Source organism: Leptinotarsa decemlineata, unplaced genomic scaffold, assembly GCF_025532065.1.
Source record: "Leptinotarsa decemlineata unplaced genomic scaffold, Ldec_3_MD MMD2_tig00026328_RagTag_RagTag, whole genome shotgun sequence".
Lineage (NCBI taxonomy): Eukaryota > Metazoa > Arthropoda > Insecta > Coleoptera > Chrysomelidae > Leptinotarsa > Leptinotarsa decemlineata.
This window is the reverse complement of record NW_027412688.1, coordinates 32,449,245-32,473,617: the sequence shown is the minus strand read 5'-3', so window position 1 is coordinate 32,473,617 and position 24,373 is coordinate 32,449,245. Positions and strand designations below refer to the sequence as shown.

At 35.0% G+C, this 24,373-nt stretch overlaps 2 protein-coding genes across 3 annotated transcripts in view; one reads left to right on the top strand and one right to left on the bottom strand.

The window, feature by feature from the left end:
• The first annotated feature begins 493 nt into the window (after positions 1–493).
• On the top strand, positions 494–3,048 carry mRpL14 (mitochondrial ribosomal protein L14). The gene is made up of 2 exons (XM_023157800.2): positions 494–798; positions 2,745–3,048. Exons 1-2 carry the CDS (start codon positions 603–605, stop codon positions 2,996–2,998), a joined length of 450 nt encoding a protein of 149 aa, XP_023013568.2. The 5' UTR covers positions 494–602; the 3' UTR covers positions 2,999–3,048.
• Positions 3,049–10,414: 7,366 nt separating this feature from the next.
• The window catches only part of crp (transcription factor cropped), a 157,005-nt gene continuing 143,046 nt past the window's right edge, over positions 10,415–24,373 (bottom strand). For both annotated transcript variants that reach the window (XM_023158270.2, XM_023158277.2), the window contains exons 3-5: positions 15,772–15,955; positions 15,281–15,645; positions 10,415–14,184 (exon numbers count right to left, since the gene is read on the bottom strand). In XM_023158270.2, coding sequence (XP_023014038.2) covers positions 13,855–14,184; positions 15,281–15,645; positions 15,772–15,955 — 879 coding nt within the window. In that variant the 3' untranslated portion in view covers positions 10,415–13,854. The remainder of the gene's footprint in view (positions 14,185–15,280; positions 15,646–15,771; positions 15,956–24,373) is intronic.

The following is a 24,373-nucleotide window of genomic DNA, read 5'->3' as shown; positions in this document are numbered from 1 at the left end:
TTGAAACCAGTTGTTTCAGATATATTTTTGCTTCCAAATGAAAGTCACATCCTATGCAACTGCTTTTAGATAGGTAATCATTTGTGAAAAAAGGTGATCGAAATTGTTTAGCTACTGCTGACTACAAACAAAATTCAATGCACACTCGCGACATCTGTGAACCAGAACTTTCATCTTTCTTCAGTTTGTTCAAGCATGCAACAATAGGTGAAACACCACAATTTTTGTTAATGAACGTTATTTGTAAAGAAATAAGATGAAAGTATTTGAACATCGACGAAATGATCAAGAATTGTGGTAAATTATGAATTATTCTTGAATACGGTATGTTTCGTATCTGATTATGATCCAAAGAAAAATGAAAACTAAAAATATCCATCTACTGTTGAAATTTCAAACTTGGTATCTGCTTCTGGAGACGTCAATGCGTATTATCGTTTTCTACACATTCAGTCTTCGTTATTTTTATAAATGTTAGATGGGGTTAATGACAGATGTCACAGAAAACCTAACCTAACAATTCTAACCTTACTTTTTCTCAATCTAAGTTAAATTTAATATTTTTAATTAATATTCAAGGAACCAGTCTTTTCAAATCAAAAATGTTTTCTAATAGTTTCTTCATAAAATCAGTTCATGTCGTACGTAATTTCCACCTCTCAAGTCAACGATTGGAGATCCAAAAAATGACCAGACTCAGGGTGGTTGATAACAGCCCTATTGGCAAGCAAGCAATGGCAGAAGGAAAACCTCCCAGATGCATACAAGTTTATAATAAAACTGGAATAGGAAAAATTGGTACGGTACCTAATGACACTGCTTAATTCTTTTTGAAGAGACAAATGGTTTAGTTGGCATGATACTTTAAGTTCATTGGTAGTTGTCATACCAACCAACGGAAATCTTATATATGAAGGAAGTCCAAATTGCTATGCCCTGAAGATGGTTAAACGAATAGTAGCTTCTGTCAGAAATATGTTTTTGTCGTATAGTATTACAAGCTTCTCTTCTGCTTGAATTTGCTTTGAAAATGGAGTAGTTTTATCATTATCCGTGTTCCTTATTCTGAACTGCTTTTTTGACTAATGTATAGTTGAACCATTAGGAAAATAAAGGAAACAAAAATTTCTGCGAAACTTCCTTTATTTCTTAGTTCGTTCCAAGCAACTGAATGAATGAAAATAGCACATGAAGCATTGTTCAAAATACTTATATGGTCCATGTAAAAGTATTTTACTAGCTTGGTAACGTTTTTTATTTCTCCCAGAGATGTTCTGTCAATCTAAAAATATATACTTAGTTCATCCATTTTCGATTTCATTTTCAATGGAAGTTCAATTCTCTGAAAAGTTGTTTGAAATTATTTTGCATTAGTTTCACCAAAGGAATACTGTATTAATTCAACATAATTTCCAACACTTGAGTCTGAATATATAATTGCTATAAACAAATTATACAAAGTACCTACAAAAAGTCAATTTTACTTCAGTGAAATACAAAACTGGCAAATGAGAGTGAAGGCATGACAGATTTTACATAAACTCAGTAGGAATGGAAAAACTCAGAATAGCATTATATTTTTCATTATAAATAAATGAAAAACAAACCTATTGAAAGTGAATAAATATAATTGAACAAAAGTATTTTTTTGGGACGAAATCAGAGTTTTTTTTCTGGAAATTCTCATCTAAAATAAACTTTTAGTCGTCACAGTACTCAATTTATCAAGGTGAACTAGAAGATTGCCCTTTCTGCAGCTGTATAAAGTTCTCCATGGATATGAACATGCCTGAGTAAGCTTTGGTATAGTGAAACAAGTGTTGAAAATCTCACAAGAAAGTGTTACATGAATACAGATTTTCATCAAGTGTCTCATATCCCATTTTGTTTTCTGATATGTCACTTCTTCTCAAACAAAACAAATTATACATTCTTGATAAGAACATGGGCTTTCACAACCTGAATCACGATTAACAAAATTTGGCTGGTAGACCTTGCAACAAAAAATTAAGGATCTAACTGCTTTTGCCTTATTACAACTTAAGAATAGAATCAGCCCTTAGATACTTCACTAGACTCCTGCCTCATGATCATTCCTGCCTTAAGATATTCAAATAAATTATTTTTTGTTTTGCAGTTGCTTAAGCATATCCATAAAGCTCATAATTACATTTACAATGCCACACAAAAATAGTAATATGATATTCCCTCAAAAAATTACCGATAACGAATGTATGCCTTTAAAAATATAGGTGTCTTGCAATCAAGTAATTTATGTTGGAAATAATCTTGAATAAGGCATTCAAAATGCCTTAATATATGTATATTTGACTTTCACATGTAAATCATTGTATTCTTGAATATTACTGGAGTCTTTTCCCAACACCAAATCGTTATTTTTAACACCTCGACACGTGTTTCGATCACCAAGTGATCATCTTCAAAGTGATCCATCTTCAAACACGTGTCGAGGTGTTAAAAATAACGATTTGGTGTTGGGAAAAACTCCAGTAATATTCATTACTATACCAAAGGTTCCAAACAGTGCATCATAAGTACATTGTATTCTTGTACATATCTCTTGAACTGTCTTTATGCAGGTATTTATTTCATTTTCACCTTCAACATCTATGTGTTATATATCGACTACTTTTGAATTATTTACAGCTTTATTATTCAGTTGAATAAATAAAGAAATGATTTGATGCAATGGTCTTGTATGAAGAAAGTTTTCTATTTCATAGGTGACAAGGTTCTGGTAGCAATAAAAGGTGAAAAGAAGAAGGGGATTCTTGTTGGATTAAAGCAGAATCAAAATGCCAAAGTTCCCAAATTTGACAGCAATAACATTGTTCTCATTGATGATAATGGAACGCCCCTTGGTACAAGAATACATGTTCCGATACCTACGATACTTAGAACGATTTTAAAAGAGAAGACTCATGCCAAAGGAGCAGATTACACAAAAGTTTTAGCTATTGCTTCTAGGTTTGTTTAGTTTCTCATGTTATATTTGATAGATTTCAATATATTTATATAAGTACATAAGGGTCTTCTTATTTTCAGTTCATTATTACTTTCCTATTTAGCTTATATTGAACTGTGCTTCTGAAGTGGTTTATTGTGGCTTTTTGCTCGTTATCAACAAAAAAATAGATTTTCTTGTACCATTTGCTCCAATTTAAGTTGTTTCATATTTCAACTTGATAGAGAGTAAAGGTTAAGACCCATGAAAATCTTAAAATTCTAAAAGTTCATCTAGTTTATAAAAACACTTTAGCAGTCTCTCTAGAAACTTGAGTTTTAATTCTAAAATATTGGTATACCATAATCCAGTTACATGTTGTGCCACAATATCTTTCAATCTGAATGAGCTCGCAATATTATAAAAAATATCGAAACGGTAAAATGAGAATTATTTTAAGATATAATTCAACGTGGGAGCTTTGTTCACTCAGTCAATCGGCCGATGTGTGAGTCGATGGTTCAAGCCCCAGGCTGAACGCTCGGGTTTCACTTGCTATCGTCTGTGTTAGGAATCACACGTTAAAAAGTAAGACCTCGTTAGTCCTTAGCGCGCACAAGCTTCGACTTTTGAGGGTTGTCGTAGGGGTGTGATAGCTGGTTAACGGAAAACACACATTACAAACATAACATATATTAACCTCTTCTAATTGATTGTCTGTAGAAAAAATATTGCGTTTCTTAATGGTGAAAAATCACTAAAATATTTTTAAGGCCTCCTAGTAAACAATCAACAATGTTTGAACAAAATACAAAGTGCAATTGAGGTCAAATATGACCCATGCCATTGAACTTATTTGATAAAGGTATCCTGAAAAATAATATTTTACCTAGTACTTTTAAGAATGCAATAAATATAAAAAACTACAAAGATTAACTGAATATAACAATTTTATTTGAACAAAAAAACTGAAATTACAAAGAAATAACATAAAACCAAACAACAACCAAAAAAATAAAAATTGAAATATTAATAAAAGCTGAAAATTAAAAATTTTCATTAACAAAAATTGAAGAATAAAAATTTAGATTTCAAATCAAGTTATGTCACGACGTTTCGATTGTTAATATCCACAATCGTCTTCGGGTGATAACTGGAATTACTAGGATGCTGTGTACGAAACTGCTACTTCCAACTGAAGGACGAATTCTTTACGCAAGATGAGGGACTGCCAATGGGATATATATATATATATATATATATATATATATATATATATATATATATATATATATATATATATATATATATAATATATATCAATCGACTAAGAGAGGAATCATCAAGACTCTACTAGACCGTGCCTTCGGGCTCTGTAATACAAAGGAAGGTCTCGAAAGGGAACTAGGCATCATTAAAAACGACCTTCAACGGAATGGTTACTCCAGAGTGATGGTAGAACAGGGTTCAGCTAGAAGACAGCAAGAGCTCCACAAGAAAGAGAAGCCTCCACAACCAGTACTTGTACTTCCCTACATCAGAGGATTATCGGAAAGGATACGAAGGATTGGGTCCAAGTATAACATCAGGACCTGCCTCAGATCTGGGAACACTATCCGTAGCAGCCTCACGAAAACCATGCCACCAAACGCGGACTGCGATTCCAAGAATTGCATTTACCGGATACCCTGCGAGTGCGGAGAATCATACATCGGTGAAACTAAGAGGCCATTAAAAGTTCGCATTGCTGAGCACAAAAAACACACACAGCATCCGGAATAGCAGAGCATGTTTGGGCTCATCAACATAATATCAAGTGGGCTCAAGCTGAAATCATCCACAAAGAGGAAAACTGGTTTAGAAGCCGCGTATATGTTGTCCAACAACGCATTTAGTCAAGCTAGCGTAGAGATACGTAACATATGGAAACCTCCAATCAAACGAAAAACGACCAACTCGCGCCAAACGGTCATCTCCCGCTAAAATCCAATGAACCGGAGAGAGAGAATAGGGGATATGTGCAAGCACTCAAATGGCCTATAAATAGTCGGATCTCGGTGGAATAAGTCCAGTTATCACCCGAAGACGATTGTGGATACTAACAATCGAAACGTCGTGACATAACTTGGTTTGGAATCTTTTAATTTTTCATTTTTTGTTAATAATAATTTTTAATTTTCAGGTTTTATGAATATTTCAATTTTTATTTTTTGGTTGTTGTTTGGTTTTGTTATTTCTTTGTAATTTCAGTTTTTTTGTTGAAATAAAATTGTTATTTTCGGTTAATCTTTTCTAATACTTTTTCAGAAATTTCAAATCAATTTATATTATATTAGACAATGGAAGTCCGAACTAATGAAATTCTCTAGACGATGTTTTCATAATGGACAACTGTGTTGATTTCGACAAAACAAAAACTTGAGTTGTCAAAATTGAAAACATTTTGAACACTTTGTGTCGCGGACGACTGTTTTTGTCAACAAGGAAATGTTCCGTTGGCAGGCGTAAAGATCAAAAGGTTTCGGAGTTTTGTCTGTGTTTTTGTAAACAGAGTTCGCTATGTAGAAACGGTCGGCAACAACAACAAGCAACTATTCAGTTCACTAATTTGTGACTTCATGTGACATTATTACTTTATTTGAAGTGTTATCTGTGGTGGGTATAAGTTTTGATGATCTCAGTTTTCCATTTATAAAATCTGCCATAATTTTATCGATTCCATAATCTATTCATTTTCTCAACTATGATCTCATCCAGTATCTTGGACTTTTTAGCTGTAACTGTATCAATTGAAATATTTTTAATGAGTGATCCTACTACTATTCACATAGAGGGATATCAAACCATGTAACAGTATGCGTGGACTTTTCAAAAATATTTTCATCTTGTACTCTTACGAGTATCAATAAAACAAAGCATCAGTTTAATGATTTTTATTGAAATATTCAGAATGGTACAAGCAACACAACATAAATATGATCAAAGCACATACCTAACCGTAAGTTAACAGTGCAATGAATTTAGTCAGACCAGACCACAAAAAGACCATTGCTCTTGTATCATGATGAGATCGAACAAAAACATCAAAAGTCTACATGCAATAGCCATCCAATACACATTATAAAAGATTAGCTAAAAACGAAGTAATACTGAACTAGTTTTTGAGTTTTGGACAGCTTTCGTTTGAAAATTCTTTTTTATTTGTAAATTATTCTAGGCCTGCCAAATAATATGCGTAAATATTTCTCATAAAGTTATTTCTCATTCCATTATTAGAGATCTGATAAAATTATTTCATCAGTTTGAAAGATTCTCACTGTCTGAACATCTATTTTTTCCCCCTTTTTGAACCGTTTTCCTTAAACCGCTCACACTAATTTGTTCTCAACAATTTTATCATCGATTTTCTGAGTAAATGTACTTGTGTCCAAAATTAGGTTCAACTGATGTTTATTGGAAATATTTACGTAATTTTTATCAGGCCCAGAACAAACATTTTGAGATTTGTGTCCAAGTCCCAGCTTAGCCCAAGAACTACATTAGAATTAATTACTATTAAAATTCTTTGAATAGTTTCGAAACAGCATAGTAGTTCAATTTGTGTAAATACAATCACGGAAACAAACGAACCGATAAAAAGATATCTCAATTTAGTAATCTTACTTTACATCCATCCAGTATTCATTATAAAGTAGACTTATGTTTTACAGCTAGTATTAAAGTTTTATTACTATCGCTACACCCAGTCTTACTTCAGTATTATTAACAGGAAATATATTTCAATCTATATAAAGCTGGTGGTAGTTTTTTGACAAATGAACGCATGTTAGGCAAAAACTTCAATATAAATAAAGTCCACTTTTCCTTTGAATACCTTTTTCGTATAATAATAAGGAAGTTCGTAGTAGATTTGAGTTTGTATATTTTAAAAATTTTAAATTATCAAAATATTCAGTGTCTATAGTAAACGCTTTTTATTTCGGTACAAAATGGCAGTGTTTTTTCAAATACAAGTGAAAATATCGTATTGCAGTTACTATAGTTTCGGCTATGGAACATTATATTGTAGTTTTTCAAGGAAATATCAAACTCACGTCTTCTAGGAAACGATATTCCAATAATATTAGGCCTTTTACACAGTGCAATATTGTTAATTACAACAAATGCTACTATTGAAAAATCTTTTGAATATTGATCGCAAGAAAATTTGACAAAAGTGATCTGAAATTTGTTGATAAGAGAGAGATGATAATCAAATGTTTTCAATTTTACCACATTTTCTATATAATTGTTGAAAAAATGATGGCCATAGTACAAGTACGTTCTGAACAATATTCAAAGGAGGTGGCATTTTCCAGCAAGTATACATATCCTCAAATCATCATTAACACACTTTTCGAACCAATTATGAAGGATTCTCTAAAACAGTATACCTGCATAAGTAACTACTCAGGCAAATTTTAGACCTAATTAAAAAATTGGTGGATTCATCACAAAATAACATTGAAGCACAAATAATCATTCACTTTTTCTATCATTTTTACATAGAGAAAACTGACTATTCCAAATTCAACCACTATATGCATAAATGTTGATCCATCATAAGTTACTTGTTTGTTTCCTTATCAAAAATATTCGCAATTGCCTATACCTACTTACCAAACTCAGTTTTCGTCTATGAAATATAACCAACTTGATGTTACAAAAATGCTACCAACAAGACGAGAACGATTGCTATCAAATCAATTTCCATCTAATCAACAATCAATTTTGCTACGGTCCAGAATATAAACTATCAACAAAAAGCAACCGTACTCGTCATTCTTTCTTGTAACTTGTCTATCCTAACTTTCTGCTTAAGAAACTACATATTTTCAATCATGCCTGACAAAATTGACCCCTTCCAGATTTTTGGCAAAGGTTAACCCATTCCAAGGAATTGAACATGTTATTTGTAACAAAGTACAGTGATCTTATGAATTAATTCAATTAAAAATCATTTGTTTTTCCAATGGTTGAAGATAAATACCCTCAAAGGGGTTAACAAGGATTAGTTCGAAAGATATTTCTAGAAAAGCATGTGCGAATAAGAATATATTTCCCAAATAAGCTTTTTAAAATTTTCCTGTTTCTTTATGTTATTGAGTTCAAAACAAACCACTTCGGGAGGGCAATTAGAAACAAAAGTGGTCAGACTTCTCTAGTATGTCCACTAGATTGTTGCATGTAATGTTACAAAATGTTTGTGAACCACTTGTTAATGTGCCTGCTCCAAATTTCTATATTTCTGGTTTTAATATCTCCATAACAAGTCCTAATCTTCCCATATTATACTATTAATAAACTTACTGAAATGCTATTTTACAAATCCCGTTTTGATCGCATGTCAGATGCCTCAAATATTCAAAAACAAAACTGTGTAATGGGTAGTTTGTAAACGCTTGGCTTGTTATAAGAATATATGAAAAAGTCAATGCTTTTACAAGAGCTCCCACATGTGAGAAAGAGTATATTATTCATTATGGAGATTATGTAATCAAATCTGGAATAAATAAGTGAAAAATAAATTGTTTAGAAACAAATTACAGAATACCAATTTGAAATTTCATCAATATAGTGACAGAGTAATCCCGTAGTTCTTTTATAGCAAATAATTTTCTCACATATAGTCAATGGACATACTTGAAGACTGGCTATAAATCAAATCATCTGACGGATCAATTCGTTCCGGCCAGTCTCACTCTAGGTTAATGGACTGACACCCATCAGAAAACAACTACTCCTCTGGCTAATACCACGAAGGGCGTTGATTTATATGCGACAGGTGTCAGTGCAGGATTCTTCACTGAAGTTATTCCTGCATATGCTGTCGGCGAAACAACTGCCGCAATAGATTTTCAATTATTGGAACACACTTGCAAACTGGTTTCGTGCTGTTTGGCCACTCGTCAGTGCAATCAACATAAAGTCAGTGATTTCCGATAACTGAAAATCGAATTCTTTCAGAGTATCATTCCTCGAACTAGGCTGAAGCGCACAACAAACAACAGGTTTGTCATCGCCCCATCTGCCTGTGAACGAGGTAACCAACCGCATATCCGAAATTTGCTCAATTCCTCGTATATATGTGAAAACTTTTCACAATCAGAAAGTTAATGTATGTGACTGAAGCTACTTATAGTAGATCATTTTGAACATATTCAGATATCAACGTCAATATAATGAAGTTGAATCGTCTTCATAAAGTTTGACCTGTCCCTTCAGTTTTAAAATTTATACTGAGTATAAAGAAATTAAAAAATGTTTGGCCTAATTAGATCCTTGAGGTATGCCGCAAGTATTCTAAAACTTTTCCCGCGATTACAAAGTAGAATAACTTTTTTACTAAAATTTTATGACTCACTCTATCAAATGCTTTGCAATCGTTTGAAGGAACTAAGCAGCATTTTTTGTTTTCATTTATTTTGTTCCAATATCTATAATGATAATTTTCCCAGTATAGTATAGTATGGTAAATATCCTGATGGCCCTAAATAGGTTGATAAAATTCCTTGAGAAGAGGGCTACAGTTCTGGTATGTGGAAGAAGTGTTTTCCTCAAGTCACCTATTATTGGTTAGAAATAAATATACTCCAGTCTCAATGATTCTGATAATAATAAAGCTTACAAATACTCTGAACAAGTATAAGGTATACCTTCAACATAATTCCAATTTCCAATACTTTTATTGTAGTCAGAAGTGTGGTTTTGAATCGTTCTATTGATTTCTTCTCATTTTACCCAATCCAATTTGGTTTAGGAAATTGAGAACATGTGTAGGAATCAAGAAGATTCTATTTACAATTTCATCATTTATGATCTCTAAAAAATATCTATTGACTTCATTCACTATAGGGAAAATAGATTCAAATCACTTCAAGATAAAAATATTTCTTCTTTCCGAAACTAAAGAAAGCGTTTGAAAGGGTTAAATACTATCACCAAAAATCTTCAGGTAGAAGAAGTGAGAGGTCAGTGATTACTCATAAGTATGAATATGTGAAATATTTTAGTAATAAATATGTTGTCTCGTGAAGTTTATCACATTCCTATCAAATAACTGAACAAATGTACTTAATATATGACGTATCATTTCAAAAAACTTGGTTTTCAAGAGAGTATAATTGTCAACAACCACCCCTTTCTGCCTTGTTGTCTTGACCTTAAGAGTACTCCAAGAATGAAATTCAAGAAGCATGCTGCTGTAGAAGTTATCAAATTAGGATAAGACAACTTCTATACTTACCCTTAATATATCCTCATTAATCACATTACAATTAGAAACTTTTCCCTCTAACACCTAAATGAAACTAAACAAGCAACACTTGAAAACTACCTTTAGTGCACTAAAAAATTCTATTCGCACTGCATTCACTATACTAATGCTTGAAAAAAAAAATGACAGGCATGATTAAAAAAAAATTAGTTTATTAAAAAAAAGAAAAATACAAATAAAGTGGCGGAAACAAATATTCGACAGTTTCTAAACAATGAAATATAACGAATAAACCTACTGTTTCTGTGTATGTGTGTGTCCTGGTCAGTGAAAAAACTTTATAACTAGTCATCTACGAAATAACGAAAAACAATTATAATTATTCTCAAACTTCATCATACGTATACCAAATTTTCAAGTTATGTACAAGATGCAGATAAATATTACATACGAGTACATTCCTGCGTGGACTTGAATGATTAAATCTTTTTTCTCGTTTTTTGTAATTATCAAGAAATTCACTGGTTTCAAAAATAAATACTAAATTTGTCATTTCTTGTAATTATCGCTAATAAATACCACAGGCTTCACTTTCCTAAATCGTCAATGGAAAAAATAGTGATGTTCCCCACTTTATTCGTCAACTTTGTGAACTTTGAAAAAATGGGAAATCTATAAAAATATTGACGGACACAGATCATTTTTTATAATTAACACTTAACCATAATCGACGTTCATCCTGGAGATTAACCATAATCAATTGTTTATGGCTGAATATTCGATTATGCTTGTACACTGTGCAGTCTGAGCTGTCGATTATGGAAAAATATTCTGTAGTCTTTCTGTATTTGCTTGAGTTTATCTAAAATCCAAATTTAATTCACTTTCTTTTAAAGAAAACAGATAAAAAGGTATTTCTGATTACTAAAAAATGTTCCAGGAAGACAGTGATATTCTTTGGAATGTTGCTTAGCAACATGAAAAAATGACGAAAAAGTTAACTGAAATATTTTTGTTTCACTCAAAATCACCAAATATATATCGAGTTGTCCAAGTGAGAAGCATATTCACTTCTATCTTAAATTTCTTTATTACATCCCAAAATGCCAGCCCAACTTTTTTCTAAACTGTGTTTACTTCCCCGCCAAAAATTTCACACAAGATTTCGTTGCTTAATTTCGTATTTTGGAAAAAATTCTCGATATCTGGAGATTTCAAATGTAAGGTTTTGAACCTAAATCGGTTTCCAGGAATCTTTCCGCCATTCCTTCCTATTCTGAGTCAAGTCCACTCAGGTTAAAACCATCAAAAAAAAAACAAACTTAAAAAAATTACTTTCATGCATTCAGATTGTGCATTGAATACAAACTAGTCCTATGAGGTCGTGACTACGCGACCATCTATAATTAAAAATATGTACAAAAAAGGAACAAAACGTTTCACTATATTTTCTAATAATGATAAATATATATTTTTGGCGTTTCAAATAAAAAGAAACCTTTACTCTTTTAAGTAACAAAAAATCATAAAAAAATCGTCATGTTGGATTTATATATCAGAAGATCGAGCTGATCATTGGAGCGTTCAACCCCACCCACATAAATTTTACAACTGGTTAGATTAACGGTAAAGCACAATATAATTTTTTCAATACCAACATGATTCGCAGTTCTCTGCAAATCCTCATTTAGATAGCAAGGAAAAATAATGATAGCTTTATGATAAAATATGAAAAATCGCCTGATAAAAAGCATTTCAAATTAATATAATTATTATAAAGCCAATGTTATTTAATTTCTTGTACAGGTTGTACTGATACAACTCATGCTATATTTTAATGAATCGATGAAGGAAAGATTAATTTTACAGAAAACTCATCAATAATTTCTTTAAATTCCTATCGATTGAGTATTGCATATCTTTCAAGCATTTCACGAAATCATTATTTTTACTTGGAAGCACAAAGCTTTAGAGAAATATTTTTCAATACTGTTAACTGGAAGGTGAGATGATGGTGTGTTGTTTTTAATATATTTTTTGTAAATACTCGTATACAGAATTAATGCAAGATACTTAGATAGTGAAAATGGAATTGAAATGAGACACTGAAAAATAAAGGCACCAGAATAACTACGGAAATGTTTTTCATCATTACAGACATTACATTTCATCAGACATAGGACGAAAATAATCCGCAATTTGTTCAAAAATGTAACCAGTAAGAATATTATTTACTGTAGAAATGTCAGCATATGACTTTCGCATTGAATATTTGTTGTCGTTTTTCAAACTTCAACTTTTTCTTAATTTCCATTTTTAATTTCATCATTTTCATGTTTTTTTACCTACATTAAGTAACCCACCCTGAAATTTCAGTCCCAAATTTTTATTTCATTGAGATTCGAGTTTCGGATGATGGAAGTTCAACTTCGATTATTTACATACTTATGCAATGTCTCATATGACAATTTGTGCATTGTATGTGACAATGTCTACCACAGAAAAACCGTCACGTCTGAAACATAACATCACAGCCATATAGTAATGTAGCCCATTTTTCTGTTTTTCTTCAGTTTTGCATTGACTCCAACACTAAGCGGCGATGAGAAAGTTTTATTTTCAACTGAAACCGAATAATACTTTCAACAATAAAGCTGAGTTTGTTCAATTTCTCAAGGAATAACTAATAACCAAAATGTATGACATCTTTGAAATTTTAGAAAGTTCTGAACTGAAAGATCCCATCCAGATACAATTTACTACCAACATACTAATTTACTTAGTAATAGATCCATTTTATAACAATACCATAGATAAATTAATCAACTGCCCAAAACTTATTTTTAACAAGCCGAAAACAAATATTTATTTCCAACAAATTTTATTCATGTTTGTTGTTTTCATGTAATTTTCAGTTTATCCAACTAGACTGATTTCAACTGTTACTGGAAATGTTACTCGAGGTAATTACACAGAATTTCCTATTCGAAGAAATGACAAAGTTCATTCTTGAAAAGTATGTAATACTTTTCAAGGATGAACTTGTATATAGTGTATGACCTTGTGTATAGTGAAAATACTCAACGAGATATGACAACAAAAATCAAAGTGCAATTTCGACTCTTCTTTTCAATACCAATATTCAACCATTGCTTGATAAATCGAGTAGATTCAGTCAAAGATTTTGTCACTAGAGATGAAGGAAAGAAAGAAAATCTTCTATATTTTGTTATACAAATTTCCACGATTTTTATAACAAACTTCCGAAGTTTGCATCACAGATATGAATGAAATGATGGTTTGATTTAATATCACCAGTTGAAATTCGAATGTACCTAACTTCATGTATTGCATTCAACAATCATCACCTCACCTTCGACAATACCTTTAGTCGTTGGTAAACGTTTTTAATTTCGATTCAGATGGGGTCACAACAAGAGAATAATAAATAATAACATTCACATCAAAAGGCCGGCCGACACCTGGTGGAGGCGGTGGCGGCTCTTACGAAACGTCATCGTCTAACATTTCGTTATGCCGGGTCGGGCGTTCCGTCCCGATGCCGCTACTCTTGGAATCCCTGCTTCGACGGCGGCGCTGGAAGGGGCGCGCCGGCAAAGTGGATGATTTTCGATCACGATGCCTGTTTCACGACGATCACCCCCGGCCGCGAGTGCTGGTGCTGCTGGACGATGCTCGCCACCGCCGTAGTCGTCGAGGAGTTGAACTCCAGGTAGGCCTGCATATCGGCCTTCAGAACATGCTCGGGCGTTCGCTGCGTCGTCGTCAGCGCGAGCGGAACTTCCTGGATTTGGGGTTCGTCGAACATGTGGTCGCCCTCGAGGTGTCGAATCGCCTCGACGATGGTCTCCAGGTTCTGCCGCGACGTGTTCGGTTTGTACATGCGGTTCGGGTCGTCGTGGTGCGGCGATGTGTTCGGAGAGGGTAGCCTCTCTACTTCCACCTGGAATAGAAAAAGATAGATTGAATCCACAGAAATCTAAACACTAGAAGATAAATTTTGTCTGGTTTGCTGTTGGAAACCAAATATTATTTTTTGAATCTAAAAAGAAGTAGCTGGTCAGGCTCTGTACCCGAAGCTCCGACCCATTCGGGGGACATGCCGGCACCATTAACCATTTTAACTGAGTGGTCTGGGTAAAGTCTAGAGTTCAAAGAGTAAATATCGATATTTCCTCTTCCTCCAACCTGAACAGAAAACCCTACAATAAATATCATCTTACTTTGGTGCCGGGGATGGCAATATAGCACTCTTAATGCCGTGTTGTGTTGATGGGTATAAGCTGCGGCCACCATCTTGGTAGGCCATGATTCCTCGGTGTCACCTACTTGATCTGAGCAAAGCAAAAGTTCTTGAAAGTTTTCAGTGTTTTTGAAGAATATCCCGTGCATATAGTCGCAGGAGTAAATTGTTGAGAGTTCCATCTGGGTGACAGAGTTCTGATCATCTTGTTCGGTGTCGAAAACCAAGTCAAGTTCATCGCAGCTCGGGTAGCTGCAGAAAAATTCTCTTGATCACAGACCATGCAGAGAAGATAATCCGAATCCTGTGTTACTTCACAAGTTCCAGCCTAAACCACTCTGTAATGTAGATAGGCCCAACTCAAAAGTACACGGCTCATAGAAATGCATCATTTTTCGACTCTTTACAACTACGAAAAAGAGTATAATGTAATCGGAATGGCAAGATAATTGGTAGCAGTACTTTTTTTTCCCGGCAGTTCAACTACCAGATCTATTTAAGTTTATACTGTGGAACTGTTCCAACCCAAATTAAGTGTCTATCCGGCATCTAGATGTTGTAGTACGATTCCGTCCTTGCATCGTCCTTTTTTGAGATGGCCCGTTGCACATTTGTCTAACCCGAATTCCATACCGATAGCAAAAGTTTACTCTTCCAGTACTAATCAAGGACTAATAGGGATCCTTTCAAGGGCATAATATTTAAGATGATATAAATGTTATTGCGATTACTATTATTTGGGAGGAATGCACAAGTCAGACGACTCCCAAGTAGTAAAAAAATATCCTGGTCTCACCTTAGGTTCAGCATTGATGGCCGCCTCCAGCACAGACGGTATCCGCTGCTCGGGAACGATCGCCACCGGACTCGGGCTCCTCGAATTCATCGGCGAACACACCACCGTCTGCGTGTGTCCGACGGGGGGCAGACTGTCGGCCGCCACCAGTTGCAGACCGATCGCTTCCGTCTCTTCCATCTCGAATATCTGCGCCGTCTGCTGTTGCTGTTGTTGCTGGAAAAGCTGCGCTTCCAACTGTCGGACCTGATCCTCCAGGATCAACCTCATTCCTCGCTCCCTCTCGAGTTGCATCTTCATGTCTGTCGAGCAGTCGGCAGGGGTGGTAACGGCGGCAATCAGTTCGGGCGACATCGAGCCCAAACCTGGAAAGGAACGATTTTAATAATGATGGTAATCATCGAGTTTATTCATCACAACTGCTTAGAATGTTTTTCTCAAAATACGTTAGTCCACTTCCGGTATTTGGTTCGTTCACTGAAATCGCTTACCTTCATCGGCCGAATCAACCGTCAACGATGGTATAACCAAATCAGTCTTTCTCTTCTTAGGAGGTAGTTCGCCTCCTTCGTGCTGGTTGATGAGCCGCTTGAGCTGGCAATTCTGCGCCAAGAGCCTCGTCTTCTCTTGTTCCAGAACATAGATGTATTCTGCGGTTTGCTGGAGAATCGCCGCCTGCAACAAAATCAATGGATAAGGATGTGTTGACAAAAACGAGAAACATTTTTCATATACAGTATGATGGTGTTAATTGTTTTCACTGGCCACTCAGAGAGGTACAATACGGACAATAGGAAAAGAACTCAACCGAAACAGAAACAGTTATATTTAAATACTACGGAGCAATCACTTTGTGACCGAAAGCTTTACAGTAAACGGCTCAGGCGAAGCAAAAACAGCCTCGTCTGGCTATCTCTAATGACATCGGCACCACAGCATCGATTGTCATGAAAATCCTTCTAGAACTACCTCCTCTCCACATCTTCCTGGAGAGAGAAGACATATTGGCAATAAGTATTTCAAATAAAAACAACATTGGTAGTAAGCATTGTTGCCTACTGAATTGTAGTAACAACACAAGGTATAGTGATTAACAAAATCAACTTCACGTGCACTATAGATACAGTTGCTATTTGACAAAATCATTTTATTGAACGGGGTTTCAATTGACAATCCTACTAAATATGTACATGTCTTCTTAATATTGTGTTGAATATCAGTGTTGCCAATCATAAAATACCTGATACTGACTGAAATAATGTACCGCGAAAATTTCAAAATATTTGAAAATTCCTCATATTTTCGACACCCCTTGTATACATTTCCATTCGTGGATAAAGTCCAAATCCAAAGCCTACAGAAAATGCCTCGTCTAAAAATACCTACCAACAACATCCGCCAGAAATCGACTCGTCTGGGTCTGACATCCGATATTGTGTGCGAAATGCCATACCTGTATTATTATAAATTCGCAAATTGCAATGCAATCTGCGTTTCTGGCGAATCAAACTTACCGGTAACGTTAGTCCGCCGATCTAAAAATAGACGCGATCGCGACACGATCGCCGTCTACTGGCGCCCCCCCGAAGCCGCGGCGTTATTCTCAACTAACGCGAGAACGTGCCTTGTATCCGGTGCTGCCAGAGCTGCCGCTTTTACGGTAGATCTACCATTTTAAGCCTTCTCATCTACCGTTTTGAAGAATAAAACGACGTCAAGTCAAAAATGTTTATCGTAAAGCTTAAAACATTTTTGACTTGACTTATCTTGACTTCATATTCTTCAACATATGAATCAATATCTAGGAATCTGTGTTAGGATTCACACGTTAAAAGGTAAGACCTCGTTAGTACTTAGCTCGCACAAGTTTCTCAACTTCTGAGAGTTGTCGTTCGTATGGGGGCGACAGCTGATTAACGGAAAAACGGATTTAAAACAGACAGAAAACAGATTTAGTATTGCAGGTTTACTACACACCAAAACATATTGTTTTGATTTTTGAAATTCATTGAGAAGTTATCAAGTGAATTTCATAAAAATTGTCAGATCTTCATTAATTATTCTGTAACTACTTTATATTTCAAATTCTTTTGTCAAACTTCAATATCTGGTATTTTAAATATTCTAGAACACGGAACATTGACAGATCCATGCCCAATTTAAGATAAAACTTTATATTCAGCATGAGAAAGTTATGTATTGTGGAGTATGGAATATCCAATTCATCAGTTGTGAAAACAACTGTTTGTGTTGTAATAAATACTGTTTTGTCTATGTTTTTCAGTGCAATTGTGTTTGTAGCCTATTTTATTGATGACACATGTATAATCTTTCATTATCTCAAGTGTATTGATTAATAAATGCCTCAACTTGAAAATTGAATGCAAATTATTGACTTATAATACATAAACAGTATTTTATAGTTTCTAATTCTGTTTAACAATATACTCATACAAAAAGATAAAGTCCCTATTTCTCGCTTTACTTTTCTTTGTTGAAAATTAGTTTTACTCCAGAGTTTATTGTTGTTTTTATATATTAATAAATACTGGTCAAAACGGTTTCAACAGATGTTTCTCAGATGACGAATGACCATAAATTTTTTATTATCTTATCGAAAAAAACAAAAATACCTGTCTACTGCTTCTGACATTCTAGATCTGGCAACACGGTATGCATCTCGCGGTTGTTCTCTGGCCGAGGTGTTTGTTGTCGGTTAGCTGTTAGTTCGTAAAAGCATGAAAGAAAACTTATCGCCGACTATTCTGCAACTTTTTTTATTTCTTACGTAAAAAGGCGTTTCTATTAGTCGAAAGTACGACCGTTCAAGGCCGTGTTTATCGATGTAGGACGGAATTTTTTCCAAATGACGAACGATGTGAATCCCTGAGGCGCCATTCAGGGACGGATGGAATCAAACAACCGAAGCGTCTTCAAACAATTGAACTTTATCTTCCTTTTCTGACACAATTTTGAACCTTTGTAAGAATTACTCGATGAAAAGCTTTTAATAATGAAATTGAAGTCTTTGACTAAGTTGTCCCAAGCATCAGGAATGACTATAAACGTTTTTAGAATTCCAGAAATTCCAACCTTACAAATAGAAAATGATTCAGGAATTGAACGAAGATGATTTCGAAAAAAAATTGAATTTTGTTATAAACTCTTGCAAGGGTATGCTAGCCAAACTTTGATGCTATGTTTGTCGAATCATTTTTGTGTATGGCTCTTCAGCTTCCTGAAAGAACGTTCCCTGTAGTGGCCATCGACGGAAAGCTCTAGAATACTTTTACCATCAACGCTGGTGTTCCCCAGGGATCCATATTGTCTCCAACCCTCTTTTTATTGTATATCAACGACTCAATGAAAAACCAAGAAGCCAATATATTGGATCTAGAGCTGATTTCGAATTGGGATGAATTAACCAGGTTCAATTCAATGCAACGAAAATCCAGGCATCGATTTTCTCCAAAAAGATGAATGTTTCCGAACCGGATGTAATAATGTCAGGACAGGACAATTCCGATTTCTGCTTCGAAAAGTTTGTTGGGGGTTAAAATGGACACCAATATGTCCTGGCATAATCATGTCGCTGGAATTACAAAGGCTACTTCTCAAAAGCTTGGAACACTGTTCCGAACCAGAAAACTGTATAAACCCCAGCAACTTCTGATGCTTTATGAAGCTCAGACATCTCTTCTTTGGAGTATTGTTTCAATGTATGGAGATCCGCCCCCAAACATACCCTGAAGATTCTGGATTCCATTCAGAAAAGAGCCATCTGGAGATTTGTCTCTCTCCTATAGATACAGAGGCACCGCTCTTAGAGTGCCTGTGGTAAAAAGTCAGATGCTACAAATGCAATACGCATATATACAGACGGCTCAAAAACCAAAGAAGGCTCAGGATGTGGTGTATAATCCAGATAACTAAGCCTAAGGATTAAGTGGGGAATGGCTGGTATCTCAATCGCCACGAAAGAAATAACCAGGAAAGAAATTTCTGGCAAAAACATAACAATCTGCACTGACAGCAAGCAAGCTCTATTAGCCTTGAATAGCCAACGTGTAACCTCAGGGCTAGTACTAGAGTGTTACCAAGATTTAGCCAAAGCCTCGATAGATAATAACATTATCCTGAGGTGGGTTAAAAGGAACAACAGGAGTAAAAATCGCATTGCCGAGTCTTTAGTCAAGGAAGCGGTTGGACTAAGAATTTTAGGACTCAATGGTACCTACGACCTGATGACTTCAACAATTGCGGAACTAGCCAAATGTTACACCCATGCTCAATCCCTAAAGAGATGGGATGGGATGGAATCAAAGGATGCAATCTTGCCAGGATCACCTTGGACGACCCTGGGAAGCTGGCGCCGAAGAAATATCTGGCGATGACCAGGAAAAATCTACGCTTAACACTAGGATTTCTGACTGGCCACTGTCAACTGAGGAAACACCTCCATAATATTTAGCTAATGGACACACCTCAATGCAGGATGTGTGAACAGGAAGATGAGACTGTCAGGCATGTCCTATGCGAGTTGAGTTATCGTTAAATAAGAGAGTATGTGTTCGGCGGGTCTTGGCCTACACCTGTCGATATAAAGGAGATGTCTCCCAGAGACCTGTCCACCTTCCAGGAACGGACAGGATGGACGATGTCCTAGGCGGATAACTCCTCTGGAGGATGTACAATGGGTCACATGTGGCCTAAGTGCTGTGGGTCTACACTCACCTCCCTACTCTACAGATATAGATACAGATAGAGTGCCTCTGTAGTACTTGTCCATAAACAAACCATGATCAACTTTGTTTTTGTTTCGTAATTCAAACATCAACACTGGCCTCAGAATCGAGTATCGTTAACCCTACGGAGGTGGCGCCAAGTCTGAAGTCTGAGAGACCTGGCGCCACCTCTGGTGTTGCTTAGTTGAGAAGGTGTTAATATTGTGTTTTTTTATTCATTCGGTAAGTTATCGAGATTTTTAGTGAATGGTTTTCTTATCAATGGTATGATTGTTTCCAGGAATGGATTATGAAAAGGAGCAGGTGAGATTACGTCAAATGTGGGAAGAAGTTGATGAGATTACAGAGGTATAAGATGATGAGGAAGCTGAATCAGCTTTAGAAATTGATACTATAGAAACAAGAAGTACAGATAGTGAATCGGAACAAGAGTGTGAAGATATAGTTGAAGCAGAGGAAGTACCTCCTCCAGAAAAAATTCCAAGATATCCATGGATAATAAGACAAAATGGAGGAAACATTGTTTTAAAAAAACGTCTAGGACTAGACAAGAAAATATTATTGTTCCCCTTCCTGGAGTGAAAAATTATGCAAAGAATGCTAGGTCAGAACTGGAATGCTGGTCATTATTTTTTTCTCATGAAATTTTACATATAATTATTGCAAATACCAATCTATATATATATATATATATATATATATATATATATATATATATATATATATATATATATACAGTGTGGCAGATAATTATGCGAGGGAAAGATCTGCCAGACCAACTGATTTGATTGAAATAAAAGCCCTGTTTGGACTATTATATCTCGCTGGTACTCTGAAAAGTTGCCGTTTGAATACCAAAGATATTTGGGCTAGGCAAGGAATGGGAGTTGAAAGATGAACAATGTCTGAACAGCGCTTCCGATTTCTACTAAATTGTTTGCGATTTGATGATCTTTCTTCCAGAAATGAAAGAAGAGAATGTGACAAATTTGCACCAATTAGAACTGTTTCTGACCTTTTCGTGGAGAATTGTAAAAAAGCCTATACCTTAGGAGTGAATACAACTATAGATGAAAAACTTGAAGGCTTTCGAGGTCGGTGTGGATTCCAAGTAAGGCAAATAAATATGGAATTAAAAGTTTTGCTCTGGTTGATGCTGCTACAACATACTGCAATAATTTGGAGGTTTATGTTGGACAACAACCGGAGGGTCCCTATAATCGAAAAACTGATCCATATAGCGTTGTTTTACGGCTCATAGAGCCAATTTCTGGAACTAATAGGAACGTGACCTGTGACAACTGGTTTACTAGTATTGAGTTGATCAAAAATTTACTAATAAACCATAAAATAACTTTTGTTGGAACCATTAAAAAAAATAAAAAAGAACTACCACCAGAATTCATAAACACGAGACAGAGACCAGTATATTCTACTGTATTTGGTTTTCAAGAAGATATGACACTAGTGTCATATGTCCCCAAGAAATATAAAACTGTTCTATTGGTATCAAGCTTACACCACGACGAAATATTCGACTTATCAACTAGAGAAAAATCAAAGCCTGAAATAATTACATATTATAACTCAACAAAAGTAGGTGTAGATAACTTAGACAAGTTATGTGCTACACATAACGTGGCCAGAAACACAAGAAGATGGCCAATGGTTGTTTTTTATGCCTTACTAAATATAGCAGGTGTAAATTCACAAGTTATTTATGCTTCGAATAATAAAAAGTATTCAACCATTCGTAGAAAATATTTGAGAAACCTTGCTAAAGGGTTGACCCAAATGTATATACAGCGACGTTCTTTGGAGGTGAATATACCGAAAGAAGTGAGGGAACGAAGGCAAGATTATGCTTGCTCTTCTATTGCAACCCAGCCGCCCCAAGAACATGTTCCAGGAGTACGCAAAAGATGTTTTTTTTGCAAAAAAGACTCAAAAACAATATTTTTTCGTGTGAAAAGTGTGGAAAATGTATTTATATATCCCACCTCAAAGCTTGGTGTTCTGAATGTACCAATTCAATCATAAACTTGTAGAATGAACATTTTGGTTCATTGAGTACACAGTTATACCAAAATAGTAGAGATTTTTATAATTTTTTATTTGTTGTTGAATATTTTGATAAGAGTAACATTTTTATGTATCCACTTATTTATTTCGTTTATTTATGCTTTTCATTATATTTTTATGTTCATGTTTTGATTTTAGGACAATTAAACGTTTATTTGATCACCTCTAATCATTTGGTTTGAAGAAAAAATTGCCACGTATGTATTTTGAACATGGGTCTCTCAGACCCAGCGCCACCTCCCGTGTCATGAAAACAGGCGCCACCTCCGTAGGGTTAAAAAACGTTAACGTCGAAAGTTCGAATCATGCATAAAATTTGAAAAACCACGTCCAGATAATGACTTTCTTCAACCGAAGTTTCGCTACATTGATGCCGCGAACTTTGATCGGCAAAAACGATACGCGAAGCCCAGATTTTACGACGATTTCCATCGCAAAGCCGGCCGGCACATTTCGAACCTACTTCAACTGTTACACAACGCATACCAATCGAAAGTAAGTAAATGAAATTTTATTCATAAGGAGGCGTGTTGATGTATCTATTTTAAGAACGGATTTACGCTACACGCCGCCCGCCCGCCTCGTTCCCCCGCAATCGCCCGCCGCCGACAATCATAATTTTAACCTTGGCCACGACCGGCGCCAGAGAGGTATCGCGTATTTTCGTTGTATCAGCTGTTTTCGCCGTTCCGACCATATTATTATTACATACGAATGCCGAAGTCCATTATCTATTTATCAGCTGGAATAATGTTCAATAAGTTTCTCTTTATTAGTCCAGTCAATCACCATTTTCCTGTATAATTTTGCGAAACAGCACCGATGTTTGGATTTAGGTTCAACGTACCCTCTACTCCAAAGTTGACCCTGTACCGGTGGTTACTTTTATTCTAGGGGTGGATGTCACCCTTTCTCGGGGGCGAAATACTTTCACTAGTATAATACCAATAGAAGTCAAATTATTTCCGGATATTAATTTGACCTCGCGTGGTATTCGGTAAGAAAATTCCACACCAAATTGTGGTGGAAAATCAAATATTTCAAAAATTTATTTTTCCATTCTCAAAAATGCAAATTATTTTCATCATCAAGTCACCAGGGAAACATAAAATGTGTGGTCGACTTGATTGTTGAGTTGCCATGGTAACTAAGTAATGTCTACTCATTGTAGTTGCATGTTAATACCATTTCAAGATAGAAAGTGATATATTCTTTAATTTTTGAGTAACTACAAGTGGTAGAAAATTGTGCTTTTTACGTTTTTATTATGGTGGGTTATGCGCGCCTTCAAAAAAACTCGTGTTGCAATTAAGAATATTGCACAGCCAGTAAAACCAACAAAATTCTTTGTTTAGAAAATGCATCGATTTGAAAATCATACTATATGCCAAATATGTGTGAAATTGTCAGATGTAATGATCAATCATCGTAATTGTGGCTCCAACTTGAAGAAAGAAATTTTGTTCCGAATTGTCCACGAATATTGCCATCTAAACTACGCAAAATTGAAAGTACTGAATGGGAAAAAGGTGAATAAATTAGTGTCTAAATATTATATATTTTTTTCATTAGACATAGACACTTAATTGAAAACATTCAAAGTCCTGCATTTTCGCGATTAAGAAGAGAGGAGGTGTCCAAAGCATATGGAAAACATCTCAGTTTTGTAATTAAAATGTATCAAAACTAAATATCATGTGAACAAATAAAAACCAATCTGTCAAAAATGATCTGTTATTGTGAACATCAAAAAATGTCTAGTATAATTCGCTGTTGGGTATCCAACGAGAAAAAAAATTCCACTATAATACCTCCTTTGCCATGGTGATTTGTCAAAATAACGTATTTTGATTGGTTCAAAATTACACGTGTGAAATTTTCATTGAAATACGAATAAATAGATTGACTTCCATTTGTTTTGTAAAGTTTTTTCTCTGGAAATCAATACTTTTCGACTGATTCGTGATTGAAAATATCAATTTTTTGACAAATAAACTCACGTTTCTATAGATTTTTTCACGGATAACTCAAAGAGACGGTATTTTTTCAAAAAAGGCGTGTGGCCCATAAAAAAGTATGGTAGGCTGTACCTCCAATATCCAATACGAACGGATAACTTGTTGAACTTTGGTCCTTAGTCTCAAACGCCAAAATTGAAAGTTTCACAAGTAGGTAACATAAAACAATGCATTTTTTTCAGGGCAAACTTATTTTAAGTTAAAAAAAAACGATTTTGGTTTTTAAAAGTCCCTATCATCAAAATTGG

Excerpts from the sequence above, each read along its gene's own strand:
- mRpL14 (XM_023157800.2), top strand. The coding sequence starts at position 603 with ATGTTTTCTAATAGTTTCTTCATAAAATCAGTTCATGTCGTACGTAAT. Across the intron at positions 799-2,744 it reads AACTGGAATAGGAAAAATTG|GTGACAAGGTTCTGGTAGCA; the intron begins GTACGGTACCTA and ends TCTATTTCATAG.